Raw genomic sequence first — 19,715 nt, 5'->3', positions numbered from 1 at the left:
CAGGATGTTCCTTAAACTTTTACACAAAATACGCTGCTGACATCAAGCGTCTCACCTGAGCACAATAGCCCACTTTGAGCCCTGCTGAAATGACCCACTTCAAATGCTTGTCCCACAGCTCATGTGAAGTACTTTGCATCAGAAAGCCTCAGGGATTTTTCCCTCTGCAAAAAGGCCAGGCAACAAAACTCTCAAAGAATATGCTATTTTATGGAAACCACAGTATAAGCACTGAAGTCAGGATAACATCTATGCTCACAGCTAAGGCTGTGACATGCAGAGAAGTGTGCCTGAGCCATCTGGTAGGTAGACATGAAGCAGGAGCACTACTCAGTTGAAATGAATTAGCTGCTATAAGAAGCTGAGGACGTTATTTACATTTTTAGGTGTCCTGCTGATCCAGACTTGGAAACTTCTTTTTTTCTAGTTCACAAACTCCCAAAGAAAAAGAACAACTGCCCAGATGCTGCTTTCAACTCAGTCCAATAAAGAAGTTAGCTAATATATGGCATTTCCATTTGGACTTACTGGACATGGCTGCAAAAACTGATGCAGATGATGTGAGGTAAAACTGGTTGATACTGGTTATATTGCCTGAAGTTTCTTGTGATAATGACTGACCTGTGATTTAAGTTAACCTATTGCACACAGAATCCAGCTGTTTCATGGAATGATGTTTAGAATGATCTTTTCTAGCAATTTTGTTACTTTTCATGGCTTGTGAACACCATGTTTTTTCATGCCTCTCTACCTGAGTAAAAGCTATAAGAAAATAATTCACCCGATAAAGAAGTTGTAAGGAGAAAAGAAAAACAAAATCCTGCTTCAGCCTGTACTTAATGCTACACCCACTTAATTAAATTCCCAAAAGAAGGCCTGTAGAAGACATCAGCTTGATACCACTTGAAAAAAACAAAGTGAAACTGAACCACTGCAGAACCCCCAGACTCCCCATTTCACATCAGGAAGTGCAATAGGTCTCACACCAAAGCTACCGGACACTCAACAGAATGGCTTCAAAACAAACATATTTTCATCTCAAAACGTGCTTTACTACTGTATCCGCAATGGAATCACCTCCACTTTACTGAAACTTAATGTGTTTTATTTAATATTTCTTACAACAATTACACCCAAATACTGAGATACTGAACACACAACTTGGTGTTTTTGAACTGCTATCCACTGAATACAGCTCTCTCAAAATAAGCAGCCTAATTTATTTCTTGGTCCTCCTTTCTGTCTTTGTAATGAAATATTTATTACACCAGAAAGCCATTTAAAGCTTCAATAGCAGCTAGACACATAACAAAAATCCACCATTCCTGGAGGGGTTCCTCCTACTACCTCCTCCTTTTCCTTTTTTTGTAGGGGAAAAATATTTTAGGGCTTTATTTCTCATAAATCCCATATTTTGGCAGTCAGCATTCACAGTACTTATATTTCAACAGCAGACACAAAATCACTTTCTTGCATTCTCCACAATAGAGTTTATACTTTCCTTTTATTTATTTATTTTTATTTGCCCTGGTAAATCTTGCTAGCTCTTTGTTACAATACAGTAGTGCTTAGAATGCATTTCCAGCACCTCTCACGTGTACTGCAACATGGTAACATTGCTACAACAAAAGAAAACGAACTTTGACTGTAAGGGTCCCCCATCCACATTCCTTCAGAGTACAATGAAATTTCCTTATAGCTCACCACTAATTATTCTGCAGGCCTTCTTAACTGCTTACACTTGTCTACTGGATCATTGGGAAAAAAGATCCATTGAAATGTAAAAAGATTCATTGAAACGAGAAGGGTGCAGGACACTTTTTGCTTTTAAGTTAAAATAATTCTCTTGGATTAGTGAATACATCTCTCCATATCTTTCACTACCAGGAGATTAAACTCCTCTGAGAGCATAACATTCTATTTGCAGAGTGCATCCACTAAAGAGAATAGTGCTTGAATTTAATGGAGCTTATCATGCAATTAGCATTAACACTAATTGCATGTAATCCCAGCCTTTAAACTGTGCATAGGAATTCTCAGTTCTCTGAATAAAGAGACCAATGACCGCAGCTTCAGTAGCATCAATACACAGACACAATTCAATTTAATTTCACCTCTCTTCTCCGCACAATTACTTTGTTTCAAAACAGTGTCTTTGCTGTAAAGATCTGGAGGACTTTCACTGATGCCAAGGGCTGAGATTTCAATTTGTAACTGAAGAGCCACCCTTCCTTTCCCTATGGCAGCACTGTTGGATTAGTTTTCACATTCAGTAAAGTAATACTAGGAGAAATATTTTCTTTATCTTGTTCTTTGCTTGCCCAGGTGTGAAGATGTACCTACCTGTGGCAATTCTCTGTATTTCGGCACCTGTACTATCTACTCACATCCCAGCCAGGCCAGATCACAAAAATGCTACTGCCATATTTGCAACCGATCACAATAGATTTTTATTGTTCTAAGCATAAAAACAACATTTACAGGCATAGCCAAGATTAACAGATATTTGAGAATAACACAGAACAGCATGCCACATGAAGACGTACCATTTAATCATGCATCACTTTTATGAGGCTATACCTTTAATAACTCAACTGCTAGGTTCCAGCTGTCACCTATTCACAAACAGCTACAGAATTAACACCTTCGAAAGCAAGTTCTGCAGACTTGCAGACAGAAGCACAAGCCCTCACACATTCCATGTGTTTAGATCGTCTTTGCTTGCCACCGCAGGCAACGAAACAAGTTTTCTACACAGACTTTAGCAAAAGACACAACATGCATGCAGGTCCACAATCCATTTGCTCTTTATGCAAACCAAATCTGTGCATTACAGCACAAGATGAATGCATTTTTTCCTTCTTTACTGTGAAAATCAAACCTCAATTAAACACAGCCAAGTAAGCTCCTTATTAAGGAAATAAGAGATATTAACCTCCCTATTGATGTCTTGTCTGTTGAATAATACAGGATACACCTGGGTATCATACATTATTGCACACAAATGTCAGACCTGCACTGTTGTGGCTAGCTTCCTTGCTGCTACAGCTTGCTTCGTGTTTATGGTATATTATCCAATGCATGGACAGAAATTGCCATAGTATTTACTCCTTCACTTACACCAGACCTTTGACTATTTACTGACTGACATTTTATAGCTTACAAAGCAATCTGCCTTTCTTGTCTGCCGCTCTTCTACCCAACATAATGCCAAACAGCTGACTATCTGCTTTCTAAAAATGGACTGTGCTGCAAACAGCATCCTGACAATTTAATAATTTGTCAAAGCAGTCCAACCAGTTATTATGAAGTACATATCATAGGGTTCAGAGGTAAAGGTCACTTACTTACTCATGAAGCAAAGTGCATCTGCTGACACTAAAAAGCAGACAATTAAACAAAAAATCATAGACATTCCCTGCCAGACTTGACTTTTAACATACAAAATCCACCACCCTCAATAGCAGTTGCACAAGAATGCTATTTCTCTTACTGTTTGTGCATTGTGCACAACTGCTATCCTTCTTCTGCGTACCATGCTGCTCTACTCAGAGTGGAGAGGACTTCTGTTTTGTGTCTCAGACCAGGAGATGCAGTGGGTCCTGCCCAAGCTTCTAATACTGAAATTACATTTTCAGTTTTTTGAAATGAGAAATTTGCTTCAGGCAATGCTAAGTTCCCTCTGCTTTTATAACAGACAAAGAACAGTCTGATGTTCAACCACAGACATCCATATGTTCAGATGCTAATTCTGAGAGGATGAATGGGACAAAACCAATTTTAGATTAATGAGCATTTGAAAAGCAGCTCTTATAATTCATCTTTTTTAGTAACAGAAATACAGACTGTAATAAAGATTTGCTTTTAAATACTTCCATCACATATATTTTGTATACAGACATGATGTAGCTACAGGTAAATACATAACTGCAGTCACAGGGTAAATTTTCACTTTTATCTTGGCTCTCTAGCTTAAATTGTTTCGGTTTGGATACGCAAATTAATAGTTATCATGAAAAATGCATGCCATGGGCATGAATACCTTCCTCCCATATTAGGTCAGTAGTCATTTGGTGGATTGTGCTGAGTCCCCACTACTATGCCAGGTTGAAATCCTTACCAAGAAAGCTTAATTAGCACAAATTAGTAGAGTGACTCAATCATTCCAGGTGATTCATCCTTGTAGGAACTTTACTATAAAAACCTTTTTCTCTGGTTACTGAAGTTAATCAAAACATGAAATAGGGATTCTCATACTCCAAAGTTCTCTCTACATAAGAGGCTGTAGCTGATACCCTGACTTTGGAACTGAAATATCCTTCAGTCTTCTCCCTTTGTTGGTTCTGCCTCTTTAACCCTCTGGATATAATGGATACTCAGACTCTGCAATAACCTTCATTTAGGTGATGTACTGGGAAAGATCAGCACTCTAATAGTTAAATAAAGAACACCTTGTTTTCAGCTTTACCACCCTCATTTAGTTGGCTTTTACCCTGTTATTTGTTAAGATTAGACCCTTTTTTAAAAGGTAGAAGGTTATGGCCTTCAATAGCACAGTATTTGTCTTTTCCCTTGCTTTGAAGCTCTACTGTCTGCTCTGGACAAGAATGCTCTGTTATTTACAATATACAGTATTATTATTTCAGAGTTACCATCATCTGCTAAGCCATCACAACGGTGATGTAGTTAATTGCAGAGAGGAAAGGAGCAGGGAGCAAGGAAGGGCTTTTTTTTTAGTATGGTACCTATTGCTTCTCACTGAGATCACATTGACATTTCTATAATACCTTTTTTTTTTTTTTCTTTTTTTTTTTTTTTCTTCTTCTTCTTTTTTATGCATGGATAACACAGATAACAATCATTCATAGGAAAATAATAAAAAAAGGGTGAAAAAGCTTTTCCGGCCCCCAAGGAAGGCAATGATAGTATCCCAAGCTTAAAGAAAGTTCTTTACTTTTAGAAACAAGAGTTTTAACAAGCAATTGAAATTAGTTAATTGGTTTGCAATGTAATTTAGAAGAAAAGGAAGCTCGTACAAGACTCCAGCAAAAACCTAGCTAAGCAATCGTATATGGTCATATGCAAAGTGGACTTAAAGTTCCAGCAATCTGCGACAATTTAAGCAGCTAGCCCAGGGAGCGCTGCTTTCAAGTCAGCTTTAAGTCAGGCTGCACTTCTAAGACACAGCAAATCTCAGCACCACGTAGCAGCTCACATCAATTCCAGCCATCCACTTGTCTCTGGAACTGAGCAGCTGCAACACAGATCCCCAAAGCAAAGTGCTTCTCTCCTGTTCTCTGTTTATTTTGTTAGAGGCATCATAGCTTACCTTGGACATTTGCAAAATGCCCTGCAGTAGGTCTTTCAACTAAAAGCATACTTTTTATATGTATTACATTGTTAAGAAGAACAGTGTATTTCTCAAACGAGAGAAAATTAAGGACATGATAACTTACAGCCCCTCACATTCCATTCACAAAAGCACTAAAATTAAGGATCCCATTGAGTCAGATGCTTGGCTACAAAATTAATAAATTTCAGCAGATCTTAAAGTGCTTTCTTGACATGAGACAAAAAAAAAATACTAAACTTGTGTTCATGTGTGGTTTTGCTTCTCTGTTTTGTAAACTGTAAACCAAAATCAGCATAAAAGTTATGTTAGAAAATCAAGAGCATCTTTCTCGTATCCTTTGACATCCATGTACATAATAAAACTAGTCTGAGTAAATGATGAAATTCCTTTCTGGCTTCTTTTATCTGCTCTAACAATCTTAGCAAACAATGAAAAAAAATATGCTCACATAAATAATATCACCATCTCCAAAAGTGACAAAAAGTAATGACAGACCCCACAGCATTTGGACAAAGAGTTTACATACTTTACACTATTTTAATGAATGCAGCTCAGGCAACGAGCATTGTATAAGAGCCTTAAGCAAACTTTTTCCTCTTAAGATTGATATAAGCAAGGATAGTTGCATTTCCACAGCAGCATCACAAATTCAAAGAGCTGTCTTTTCACAGCTCCACCCTCCATGCAGGCAGAGCAGGACAGGCAGTGTGCCTCTTACCAAAGCCAGTTATAAAACAGCTGAAGCCACAGAATCATAGAATGGCCTGGGTTGAAAAGGACCTCACAGATCATCTAGTTTTAACCCCCCTGCTATGTGCAGGGTTGCCAACCACTAGATCAGGCTGCCCAGAGCCACATCCAGCTTGGCCTTGAATGCCTCCATGAATGGGGCATCCACAACCTCCTTGGGCAACCTGTTCCAGTGCATCATCACCCTCTGTGTGAAAAACTTCCTCCTAATATCTAACCTAAACCTCCCCTGTCTTAGTTTAAAACCATTCCCCTTGTCCTATCACTATCCAACCTCATAAACAGCTGTTCTCCCTCCTGTTTATATGCTCCTTTCAAATATTGGAAGGCTATAATTAGGTCTCCCCAGAGCCTTCTCTTCTCCAAGCTCAACAAGCCGAGTTCTCTCAACACTCCTTTATAGGAGAGGTGCTCCAGCCCTCTGATGATCTTAGTGGTCCTCCTCTGTACCCGTTCCAAGAGCTCTGCATTTTTCTTGTGCTGGGGCCCCCAGGCCTGGACGCAGTACTGCAGATGGGGCCTCACAAGAGCTGAGTAGAGAGGGACAATCACCTCCCTCTCCCTGCTGGCCACCCCTTTTTTAATGCAGCCCAGTCAGCCTTCTGGGCTGCAAGCACACTGCTGGCTCATGTCCAGCTTGTCATCCACTAGGATCCCCAGGTCCTTCTCCACAGGGCTGCTCTCAAGGAGATATTCCCCCAGTCTGTATAAATGCTTGGGATTGTCCCGGCCCAAGTGCAGCCATTAGGTTCTCAGAGGCCCACTTATCCAGCCTGTCCAGGTCCCTCTGGTTCCTTCCCTTTACTGTATCGACTGTACCACTCAGCTTGGTCATGGTATCCTTGGAAAGCCTAAAAAGTACAGAGATCTTAGGAGGTAGGAATCTCTTGCCTGTGACAACTAGACAACCTACCCACTGCCTGCTGACCCTATGCAGCTCTTCAGCTTTGTACTTCATGAGAGTTATAAAGAGCAGAGATTTTTATCTAGGATTTTTGCTTTACAGAAAAAAAAGAAAAAAAAAAATCTTTGACAAATAGGTAGGTGGGATTTAACCTTCTGAATCTTCATAGCAAATTTTGTTGCTGCAATCCATTATATAAGCTAATAAGCTCCTTTTGGAGGGAAGGAGAAAAGAAGAATGGCTTCTATCACAAGGATAAAAGGTTTTATTTGTTGGTTTTATGTATCAATAAAATCAAATTACAGGTGTCAAGGGACATCTATTTCAAAGCTAAATACCTTATGTTAAGATGTCAATTAAAGTTTTCCTGAAGAGGAAAGTTCCTCAGCAAAAAATGAATGCATTAAAAACACGTATACCATTCCCCAGAGGACAGAATATAAAACAAGCTGTCAAGTAATCAAAGATAACCAAAGAGAATGTGTTAACTTCCTGATGTTTTTTTCTGTTCGGCATCAGGTGATTGCAAGCTCTTTTACCACCTGACGGAGTCCTGTTCTATTAATTCCCTGCCTCTCTCTTTCCATACCACTTTTATCATGACTAAAAAGCTTCACAAACCGGTGGCTGACAAAGACATACACTGACTATGCATTATTTTAAGGGCAACACTAGCTCTTACCAGCCTGCAAAAACTGTCAAACATACACACTACTTCCAAAAGAAAAAAAAACACAACAGCTATTCATTGAAGAATACTGAAATGCTAATGAAAATTAAGCTGTATGAAGCATGAGGAATCTGAATTTCTTACATGCTGGTTAGGCTGAGCCAGGGCATTCAGTTTGATGCATCTAAAAGTGAGGATTGGTCATCCTTAATTCATAAGAGAAGGCAAAAGGGAAAATTTCATGAATTTAAGAAACTGTTCCAAATCAAACTTCTCATATTTTAACTGAAAATAAGCAACATGACAAGACGTACTTGCAGAACCTGTAAATATCTGTATTCTGAAGGTCAAAATTGCAGCCTGGACCAATAGAATGCCATAACAGACACATAAAAATAGCAAACTGTCCAGATAGAAGACTTTAATTACACAGATACAAATAGTTAAAAAAAAATCAACAAGAATAGAGTTCTACTCTATCCAGAGATTTCCTAAGCAACTTAAAAACACACAAACAAACAAACAAAAAAAACCACAAAACACAAAGCAAACAAATTTTAAAAAATAAAATAAATAATAAAAAAAAAACACACAAAAATTTTCAAACACCGATGTCAACATATATTATAAAAAAACAGTATTAAGGCTTAACTCCCAAACCATGTTAATATGAAAACACCTACCCTAGGAAAAGCAAATGGCTGGTCTTTGCAGGCCAGAAGTAGTTTTATTTCGACCCTATATTCTTTGTAACATGACTTTAACATAATGAGTATGTTACTTTTTCCTAGAATGAATGTTAATTAAGAATGTGGTGAAAGACAATGCATAAAGAGAAGGAAAAGGCATAGTAATTTGCTCCAGGTGTTATCTATCAAAGATACACGCTTTCTGAGCCCCTTTTAAAACCTATTCAAAGATAGCCTAAGTTAATTTCAATGAGACTGCTTACCTTTTTTCCTCCTGTTACAAACTGCTTGAAGTGGGATCTTACAAAATGAGGATGAACAGCAACAATCTGAGTATAAACAGAGAAGAGAACTTGTATTACGGCTGAAATGAGAGTTTCAGAGAGTGCTGTATCCATTTTTAGACAAGCCTTTGCAAAATATTACCGCTAAGCCTCTGAAGTAGAGATGACATCTTCCAGACATCTTAGTTTGCTTCTTAGTCCTACTGTTTTTGCTTTGAAAAAAAAAAAAAAAAAGAAGAAAAAGAAGAAAATCCTCCATATCGTAGGGCATGTGACTTGCCCCATGCCTGACACTGAGGGTCACAGGCAGAGCAATTACTTTTTTTTGAGGACCATGTGGCATCAGACCACCGCAAGCATTCCTCCAAGTGAGACTTCTTTGTGACCTTCCTAGAGGACACAACTTGGTGTTGTCACATGGCTTAAACAGCCTTTTTACTACACCACACTAAGCACCAGCCTCACACTCTGACTGATCAGCTGGGTCTGGCGTGTTGAATCAGAGAGCCAAAAAAGTGCTTTGTCTTACATATAAAGTGTGGGAGCGACAGCTGCCAGGGCAGAAGGACAACAGGAGCCAAGTAAATTGTATTCAATGTGCGTGAAAACTTAGTACGCTCATTTTTTCCCCCTCCAAAAGCAGATGCAAACACAGAAGACCCTAAGCAGCAAAATGCAATACTTTGCACACACCACCATTTCTCCTGCAATAAATGTATGTTGATAAAAAAGCTCAAACCTTCTTATACAACTTTTAGAGGCATTTTTTAAACATCCATCCAGCTCCATTTATTTTAACCTTATTTCAGAAACGCAGTTCCTTCTTTTAGAGAGTGTATCCGCATCACTACTCATTGTTCTGTCCCAGGATAGGTTTAACAGATATGAATTAGTTGCAAAATATTGACCTCACAGTTAGTAGAACCCTCAGAATTTATATCTCAGATCTACAAAGAGAGAAATATGTTGAGACAGGTAACAGCTGAAACAGGACAATTTCTCTTTCACTTTGCCTTTTGTATTTGAAAAATCCAATAATACTTCTTACAAAACCTAGATCAGCTTTCTTCCTACCTAACCAGATCAAAAGCTTTTATATTGAGATAGATAACTATTTTCTTGTGACTTGAATAACATAACAAGGAAGCAGTACTCCTCTCTCATTTAGATTCAGTGTGACCTTACTGTTATTAAAGACAACAACACAATTTCTAAAGATTAAAACAAGCACTTACTTTAATAGGACAGTCAAATGTTTCATGAAATTCTTCCGCTGAATACAATCCAAACACTTGCACCTAATTTATAAACAAAAAAATATAACAAAGAAATGTATGTAATAACCACTTGACAGTTAAAGAAAAATATAAAATGCTAATAAGTAGAAGATTAATGTGAATGTCAACAGTTGTATTATCTTTCTGAAGGAAAAAAGAGTCATATTTGATAATTTAGAGTTAATTGAGACATTTTCAGCTTCCATTACAGCTTATCTCTAAATATTTTCAGTAGTGCAAAAGTAGTTATTTTAAGTTTTTTTTTGTTTGTTTCCTAAGCACAAATGCAGCAAAAGAACTTCCTTTTGCTTTAGGCTGATCAAATCTGTTTAACAGATACTGATCTAGGTAAGGTATGAGCAAAATAATAACATTCAGGGGAAGATAAATTAAAAACTCTTCCTTTCTGAGAAGGAACTGGAAGATTTCTTCTTACCTCCAAGCAATACAGGCTTTACATAAAAAAAAATAAATAAATTGCGACAACAAAGCAAAAAGAGCATGAAAACCATATCCCATGTTTCTTGGCATCCTCTCCTCCTCCCAAGTGCATTCAGTGATACTTTGTTTATTTCCATGACCACTGGGAATGTCACTCTCTGAAGATTCCTCTCTTCTCATCTATGCTGATGTTTCAGTACATTTAATAGTCAGCGGTGGAGTTGTAACCATAGGCCATAAGACAGCTATCCAAATTAATTTACCTGAAGAAGGCTCAACACTTATAAATGAAAGTATGCCTTTACTGTCTAGAGAATTAAGAGTTTTTAATGTGGTTTCTTCTCTTTTATTTACATCATTGGTACAGAGGTATGAAGTATAAGAAATACCATTAGACTTCTTAGATGCTACGACCTCAGGGTTTCCTCTATTCTCTCCTGGTCTCATGTCTCTTCGTGCAAGATCCCTTTCTCCTTCCCCGATTCCCACATGAGACAGGGACAGCCTAGGAGTAAAATAGGGCCAAAGACTGATGGCCACGAATTAGTAATTGATTTATGAATTAGGATTTCCTCAAAGAATAGTAAATGGTTTAATTTTACATTACTATTTTAAGAAGTATGTCAGAAACTGTTGGAACAAAAACACCTCAGCAGGGAGGGAAAAGAGCACGCCAGGGAGTGGATGCAAAGGAAGCTGTATTTGACAGCACATCTATCTCAGGAGGCTCCCAGACAGGCCTAGTCACTCATCCTTACCATGTGGGAAAGATAATCCCCTCAGTCATTCTGCTCTACATGCTCAAGTACAAGCTGGACTAACTCAGAGATCTAAATAATCTCTTAACTGTACTGCTATCTCTCAACCACGACTCCTTGTGTTGGGAGTGGTGGGGTGACAGTTACAAAAAAAAAAAAAAAAAAAAAAAGCAAAAATACAAATGAAAAACACTGGAGGAAGACCTGCAGAACAAAGCCAGTAAATCCCAGTAATAGGCCACAGAAATAAAGCTTAATGGCTCTATGAAAAGATCAATTCAGCTATCAGAGGACAAAAACCCAGACAGCCAAGGAGACAGAGTGAAAAATTAAAGTTCAGCTAAACTACAAGAGGAACTAAGCTGTAGGCAAGGAACTAAGCTGTCCTCAGATTGGCTCAGAGTTTGGCAGCCTCAGAAAAACAAAATACCTCACAACCCCTCATCTTCCTTTCAAGCCCGTCTTTGGAACATTTTCTAAGCAGCATTATGAGCTCTGCCCATTGCTCATTAGTGAATACACAGACTCTAAGCACTTCTATGCACTGAGAAAGGCTGAGCTACCATTCCAAAGGATTTGAAAATCAATATCTGTAGATAGATAGATGCGTCACAAAGCTGTGATTATGTAAGCCAACCAAAGCGTTATGTTTGAGTTGGGTCAGACTGCGAGCCTGGAAAACCTTGTGGCTGATGCTGGAGGATTTTGTTTTCTGGGTTTTTGTTTTCAACATTTGGCACAGTATATCCAATGCAACAGCCTAAACAAAATGTGGTACAGAGGAAAGAGAAAATAGGAGATAAGAAAGCAGGAAGAAAAACAGTAAAAATGGTCAAAACAAGTCTAAAAATGCAATGAACGCTCCTCAAGAAGAAAAACAATTCTCAAATTAAAACCAATTAATCAAAATTAACAAACATTGGCAATGGTGTCTTCAGCATTTTGATGATACTGCACCAAATGTGTCAGTAAGATGTTTCTTTAAGAGTCTGAAAACAAAATGGAGCCAGTTAACTAAAGAGGAAAAAACAACTCAGCATAAAATACATGTTATCATGTTTACTCTAGGGACACCATATAACAGTTTATTACTTCTTAATGTCTTTTATTCTTCAGAGAGAAAGTGATTCTTTTGATATTACAAAGCTATATTGGATTTATCTATTTCTACTTTCCATCATCTACTTTTTCCTCATCTTATGTTTTTAGATAGCTGGAAAAAGTATTTCACGAGCACACTATATTTTCCCAGCCCACTCCATTTTAAATATCCAGGATCTACTATTCCAGCAGACCTAGATGTAGCAGTTTTTCACTTCCGAATATGGAAGCAACAGCTAATCTTGAGATAGACAAAATGGAAGAATGGTCTACCTGAGCCACTACTTTTTTTTTTTTTTTTAATGCAGAATATTGAACTTCATCAATATTTTTAACATAATTATTGTTATAGGCAGTAAATGTGACACTAAGACATGAAAATACACTTTCAATATACTCTTTGCTGTCTTTTATGAAAAGCCAGTAAAATACAAAATATAAATTACCATTCTGCAAGATACAAGGGCTGCTCCAAAAATAATGTTTCCTATTTTATTACACTGTCCAAAGACAATACAGGCAGACGTTGGCGTTACAACAGTAGGGGTTATAACTTCCCACCAATATTCTATCACATGTTGTTGTTATGCAACAGATGGTAGCATAGGGGCAGTCTGACAAAATGGTGTCTGATATAGAAGTGCATCTGAAGCAAAGACGTGGAAGTGAATTCCCCTCTGTGGAAAACAAGACACCCACTAACATTTCACCAGTGTTTGCCAAATGTTTATGGAGTCGCATATAACCACAGTAAGGTGGTGGGTGGTGTGTTTTAGCAGGGGGAACAACGATGTGAAAGACAAGCCACAATCCAGGCAGCCATGCAGATTTTTATGAATGCAGCCTCTTGTTCATTGCTGGCAAATATGCATAACTAATGGTGGTGACTGTTGAAAAACAGCATTTTGTAGCTGAGAATTCGCTCTCTATATCTGTTGTAGTTTCATAATGTGACCCAACCTAGGTGTTAATGTTCCTGCAGGGTGATTAGGCTAGTGATCTTTCAAGGTCCCTTTCAATCCCTGACATTCTGTGATTCTGTGATTTCATGAAAAGAAATAGGAGGTATTACTTTCAGAGCGATGTACATATGAGAGAGCTTTAGACTCAGGTTATTCAAGCAGACAAAATTCTAACATTAAAAAAAAAGAAAAGAAACATTTCTGCAAATGCAAATGAAATGTATTTTCTCTTCTATTTTTTCCCAGCACCATAATCTTCCTTTTGTATTTCAACATCTGATCATTATTCACAGACAGTAGACACACCAAAGTACAGGGTGGTGGCTTTGACTTCTGTTCCTTTCCATGAAGGTGATGACCAGCTGCACTGAGTCCATTGGCAAGTAACATTTTCAAATAACAAAACTTTCAGTGCCAAAAACCTGCAAGTGGCTTGTTCCCAATGCAGCTGTTGCGTATGCATAAAACGCGGGTGCCGGGTTTTGACATTAAGTCTGGATGCTGCCTGACAAGAAGAAGGTTAGAGAATTGCACTCTACTGTTATGTTCCCACTCAATAAACATAGCTAGCCCAGATCTAGTTCAAAAGTGAAAAGAAAAAGATAGTGAAAGAAAATGTGTAACACAGCAGAATGGGTACAAGGAAGAAGTTCTCATCTCTTCCTTCAAGAAGACAGTTAGTTTCCAACTCCCTCATGTTGGATTCATTCTGATACGGGAAATTGTTCCCCCTAAATGTTCAAGAATCTTCTGTAGTGGTCCAGAGGACATACCATCACTAATTTGTATAAGATAAATGTCTTAGCCTAGCTAGTGCAAATGACTTTTTTATTTTTAACTGATTAAAAAAACCACCACCACCAACAAAAAACAAACAAACAAAAAACAAACAAAAAAACCTCCACAACTGAAATAACACTTTTCTTCTAACCAAGAACCTTAAAGTGCTACAGTATCTGGCCAGAAATTTCTGCTATTTTCTTATACAGCAGCACAACATATTTGATATGTTTTCACGTGCTCTTTGGGTGGATTCTCTCATACAGACACACCTTTATAGATCACTCTGACAGCTGTAAAACACTCAGATCTTTCAAGCCTCCACTGTACAATACGGTGAAATAGCAATGCCCCTGGACTTTGAGAATACAAGTGTAATTCATATTGCACTTCTGTTCCTCCAGTCCTTTGTAAAAACATTATCAGAGTTAGCTCTAGCATGGGAAACAAAGTTTAGATGGCCTTGTATAGCATATAACTTACTAGATCTACACCAGCTATTGCATTAAATGAAGACAGATTCATTATTTAATGTAATGAAGTTTTTCCTTTTCAAACAGACACATCACAAAAGAAATAATGAATTTCTGAACATTTCTGCCTCAAATGCTTATTTCTAACATTTTTGCACTAATTAAATAAAAAAAAAAGCTCAACATTTTCTATTATTGTTAACAATTGCTGACCCTTCCCTTATCTTGCAATCTTGTAGACAATTAGGATACTCTTGATGTACTCCTCACAGGTTGCAAAATTCTACAAACTACTTTGAGAGGCACCAATATCCCAATTACTCTGTCAAGATACTGACACCAACATCAAGATATCTCTGAGAAACAATAAGCCTGTATACGTAAACTGGCTCTGCCTGTTGCGGAAAAAAAAAAGCATTTACTTGCAAGGGGAAAAAAAAACCTCAAGCACACACAGTCTATTATAGAAGTTGTTTCCCCATTTTGCCTACTGCAAGACCCAATTTTAGTTTGAATTCATCCAACTTAGACTAAATGGAATAGATCCATTAGGATCATCAACACTCCTCCAGATCAACTATGTAAGAAATGTTCAACTCAAGTGGATATTGAGAAATGATTTAAATGATTTTTAATGCACTCCATTTGTATATGAGCGTTATATTCAAAAAAGAAGCTTAAAAAACACCCTGTGCCTAAGAATTTTATCATTGCAAACCAACATTACAAAAGACTGCCATCGACTTAAAAACAAAAAAGACATTCTTATAAGTGAAAAATCAATCACCAAAACCACTAAATGTCACAGCTCTACATTCCAGAGAAGCACTGATAATTGTTAGTTATACACTGCACAAATGAAATATATCCTCAGTCAAGGAAGTAGGTGCCAGTTTTTTAGGAAACTGTACATATATTGATTTTACATTTATTTAATGTGGCTGTTGTAAGACACTTTATTCTTCTGATAAACTATGATTGCTTATCAAAAGATTCTATAATTCAAGAGAAACATTCATAATGTGTGTGAAAATGAAAACCACCAGCCCACAGAATCCAATTTTGTGGATTTATAGCAGAAAGGCATTAAACTACTGTCTTGCAGGAACAGCAGACTAGTCACTGAAGTATAACTGGCACAGCAGTAATGATTAAGGTGACATGTCCTCCTGCCACAGCTGTTAATCAGCTTAATACCAGTTACATTATTGACATTCTTGTAATTACTTTTCCTATGGCACATTCGTGCAAAATATATTTGACTTAATTTTGAGTATTCAAAGGTGAGCCCACTTCTCAAAATGGATGGTCAAAGTGGTGCTTTGTACTTGATTTCACAGGTATCACAATTATCTCTTGGTTTAATACCAAGGACTGCCTTTTACCTCATGAGATACTTAAATAGGTTAGTTGTACCTTCCCATCTTCTGAACAAACACCCATGTGTTCTCCACTTTCATCCAGACTGATCTGATTTATCTTCACAGGGCTCTAGGAAAGAAAAGAAAAAAACAACACAGACTTTTAAAGTTACTTGTAAAGTTACATCAGTAGTCATATGCTTTTATGTCCTCCACATATTCTGAGATTTACGTATGAAAGGTTGTACGATATTTAATTGTATCAATTCAAAAAACATGGGAGAGGTCTTTCTCCAACAATGCCCAAACACGGCCTTCTTTCAAGCCTTACACCTAACCCAAAGATCTGACATTTCTAGCCTCAGTTGCCTAGAGCCCTCATGAAGCGTCAGGGTACCAGATCCGGAGTTTATCAATCTGCACACCACAGCTACTCATTAAGAACCTCTCCCACTATCAAAACTCAGTGTAAGGCTGACAGAACAGGCATCAGTGCAACTGAAAATTCTGGTTTGGTCTTCCTGCAAATCTTTTCCCTGGCTTTTTTGCTTCTAATATTGTTTTCAAAAGCTAGTATATAGAAAGTATTAGAAGTGCAACATGGGCGTACTCAGTCAAATACTGAGAAAAGCCACAAGACTGCACCAATCTAATAAACTGTCACTTTCCCTATCCACTTAAGACATTCTTCTAAATTTGTCTTGCAGAGTTACACAGCAAACTACTGCTTACTTTAAACATCTGTCCTAAGTACTGAGGACTGACCTCACATTTGGGTAATACTATGCATATCCCCTCGTGAATAAAACTCCACATACAAGTACCAATAACTTTCTTATATACCATGATCCCGATTTCATCCCCTGTAACAAATACCATTTCAAGCATCATTGAAAGATCTTTACCCAAGTCCAACCTGAACAATTCTATAAGTCAGTAACAGGTATTTAAGAAAACTTTCCAAGCTCTTAGAGAACTTTGAACAGATTGCATCACAAAACAAATCACTTCTGGGATCCTGAGAATAACAAAGGAGAAGTCCATCGCACATTTGTACTGGAGCAGTACTGGAGTCATGGGATCACATTAAATGTCACGGTGTGTGCCTAAAATATAACAAGTCTTACATATGCAATGGCAGTTGGAACTACAATGCTGTAAAAATGTACATAAAAACTCACTGTCCCAATGAACAACCGAGATCTTGTCACAGACTTTGGAAAGCTTTTCTCTGCATATCCTCCACATGCACACACAAAATGTAAGTTGGGGAAACTAAGATTTTCCTCACCTCCAATTTGTAAAAAAAAGAACAGGAGGAAAAAAAAAAAAAAAAAAAAAAAAAGAAAGAAAGAAAAGAAGCAGCAAGAAAAAACAACAACCAGCATTTACCCAAATTAAGTTTTCAATTTCCTTCTTCCTAACCAAGGTCGAACAACTGTGTGCTGCTCTGCAGCAGATGGACTGATGAAATGGGAAATAGATGCCGCCAGTCCTGTAGCTTTCCTGCTTCTTCACATGCAGAAGACATCATTCAGCCTCACACCGTGTCACAAAGAGCTGCAACTCTGCAACTAATTACCACAACTGCTGCCTATCACAACATGGTCTCTTCACCATGAGCTCTCTTCCAAAAAGCTCGCTGCCAAGGTAGTCATCATAGCAACCTTCCTTGATTTATGCCCTCCAGCTGTACTTTCACCCACCACAGGGCAGATGTGCTGACTCACTGCATTTCAAAACTACAAGAAAGCACAGCCGTAGCTGTACAAGCAGCTGGCACACGTTCCTCCAGACACATTTGAGGTGTCAGCTGAGGTGAATGGCTCAAGCACATCAGTCTGCTGGTGTGGTCAACATCCCCATGATGGCTCTGATTCTCAGGTGCTACACCTGGCTAACTCCAGGGTTTGAGGATGCTGAAAATGACAGGAAATGTCAGTAATCAGGCTCGCTTTCTAGAAGCTTCATAAAAACGACCAGCTCACACTTTCATTCCTGCCTTTCCTTGAAAATGCTTTTCCAAATTCCTGGTTTGCTCATCAAAGTGCAAGAGGAAATTTTAGCCTCTTTTGGAGAGACCTAAAAAGTAACACCCACCCATTAAACACCAGCACGTCTCTGCTTTCTGCCCTTCAACGATAAACATCTCTGTCCCTCTGTAAGGAAGAGTGCAGAAAGTTCAACAGAGCTCATCAAGTGGCACAGGCTTTGTTCTGAGAAGTATCTGAGTTGCTATTGCCACAACTTTCTCAAAAGTTCTTCTTTTTTTTCTTCTGCAATTGGAGAGGCAAAAAGTCCATCCTGAATAACATCACCCTGACATAGGGTTATAGGCTAAGTTAGTGTTCAGTCAGCCCCATTCTTCTCATCTCTCCACCACCTAAAGCCTGCTATCAGGGCTTGCATGACAGCAGCAACAGGTCTAGTAGCACTCCTACATAACAACAAGAAAGCCCAAGACATAAAGGAAACAAAACAGACACACTAGAAGAGCAGAGGGCTCAGCTGCAATGTCCACACCATTCCCACTGTGCTGGTGAACGGCTTTGATAAAGTTTGATGCTCAAAAAATGAAATGCAGGAAGTAGGCAAGGTAGACTACATAAGTTATCTTGGCATAAAAGGTGAAGAAGCAAAGCAAGATGACAGACCTTATCTATCACGTTGCTGTTTGGAAGCCACATAGCACACTCTGGAGATGAAATGTGTGGCTGTGCTCAAGTAACTGAATGGTGCTATACTGTGGTATATTATGGGTAGGGGAAAAAAACACCATTGCAGCATCTGTTTTTCCTCACACTGCAAAATGCATGCATTACTTCAGAATTGATTAGTAAGAATTCGTGTAGTAGAAATTCAGCATGCACGGTATTTCATGACACTACATATAACTGGCAACTTCCTACAAGCCTTCTGCATGCGCAATACTTTTATTAGTTGTTTCTAACTGCCCCTTTCCCCACTCCCCCCGCTGTCTGCACTGGACACAAAAAATGTTCAGGAAAGACAAATCTAACTAAAAGCAAAGCTGCTACTTATACACATCCCCAGCTAATTCACATCAGAATATGCCATTCTAGATAACAAATACAAAGTAAAGCAACCTTGAAGTAATTTTTTTTTTTTTTCAGATCTCAAGATGAATTGGCATTATTGGCCATGAGCTTGTTAACTGATTTCATCAGTCAGAACTTTCTACAGAGCTTATAAAGAAACTAACCACAGGCTCAAATACGAGCAAGTCTGAATATTAAATGCATTTTATAATAAAGTTCTAGCAAGGAGAATGTATGGGAACTGCTAAATCATAGCCTGAACCTTTGATTAACCACCTGAGGTGAGCAGTAAGTCAGCCCCGAGAACACAGGTGAAGGCAATTCTCCTGTGCTACTGGAAGGGGTGGAGCCTGGCTCCACCTGTCCTAGACCTCATTTAATTGCTGATTACCATTGGCAAATGGTTTCTTTCAGAGACTGTTTCTTGTGGAGAATTTCAGCAAGCCTAGGATAAGGGTAACTTCCACCCATTCTTCTCTAACATAACAACTTATTTAGCCTAACTAAGCTAAATTTATAGGCATCATTTTTAAGAAATAGTAATTTAACAACAGTAATCTGAGGTCAGTGTCACTTCAAATCTTACGAACATTTTAGTCATCTAAGCATTATTCAGTGGAAAAAGTATGACCTAATCTCAAATCCTATGCCACAAAAACATACGCATCTGCTTACAAAATGTTCGGTAAATTTCTAACAATTGTTTAATCAGTACTACGTTGCATAATATTCTTTAACCTAATCAGGAGCTCTTGCTTTAGGCCAATGAAGGAAAAAAAGACAAATTATTTTTAGTCATGATGATACTTACAGGACTTCACAAGTAGCAGTAACACACATGTATTTACAAAGT

At 38.1% G+C, this 19,715-nt stretch overlaps 1 protein-coding gene across 1 annotated transcript in view; it reads right to left on the bottom strand.

Annotated features, from left to right (window-relative positions):
- Nucleotides 1-19,715, bottom strand: part of VPS41 (VPS41 subunit of HOPS complex) — a 102,733-nt gene that overhangs the window by 47,164 nt on the left and 35,854 nt on the right. Inside the window, exons 5-7 of the mRNA XM_072328518.1 lie at nt 15,859-15,933; nt 9,886-9,948; nt 8,630-8,695 (exon numbers count right to left, since the gene is read on the bottom strand). Of these exons, the coding sequence (XP_072184619.1) occupies nt 8,630-8,695; nt 9,886-9,948; nt 15,859-15,933 (204 nt within the window). The remainder of the gene's footprint in view (nt 1-8,629; nt 8,696-9,885; nt 9,949-15,858; nt 15,934-19,715) is intronic.

Source organism: Excalfactoria chinensis, chromosome 2, assembly GCF_039878825.1.
Source record: "Excalfactoria chinensis isolate bCotChi1 chromosome 2, bCotChi1.hap2, whole genome shotgun sequence".
Lineage (NCBI taxonomy): Eukaryota > Metazoa > Chordata > Aves > Galliformes > Phasianidae > Excalfactoria > Excalfactoria chinensis.
This window is presented reverse-complemented; position numbering and strand designations above follow the sequence as displayed.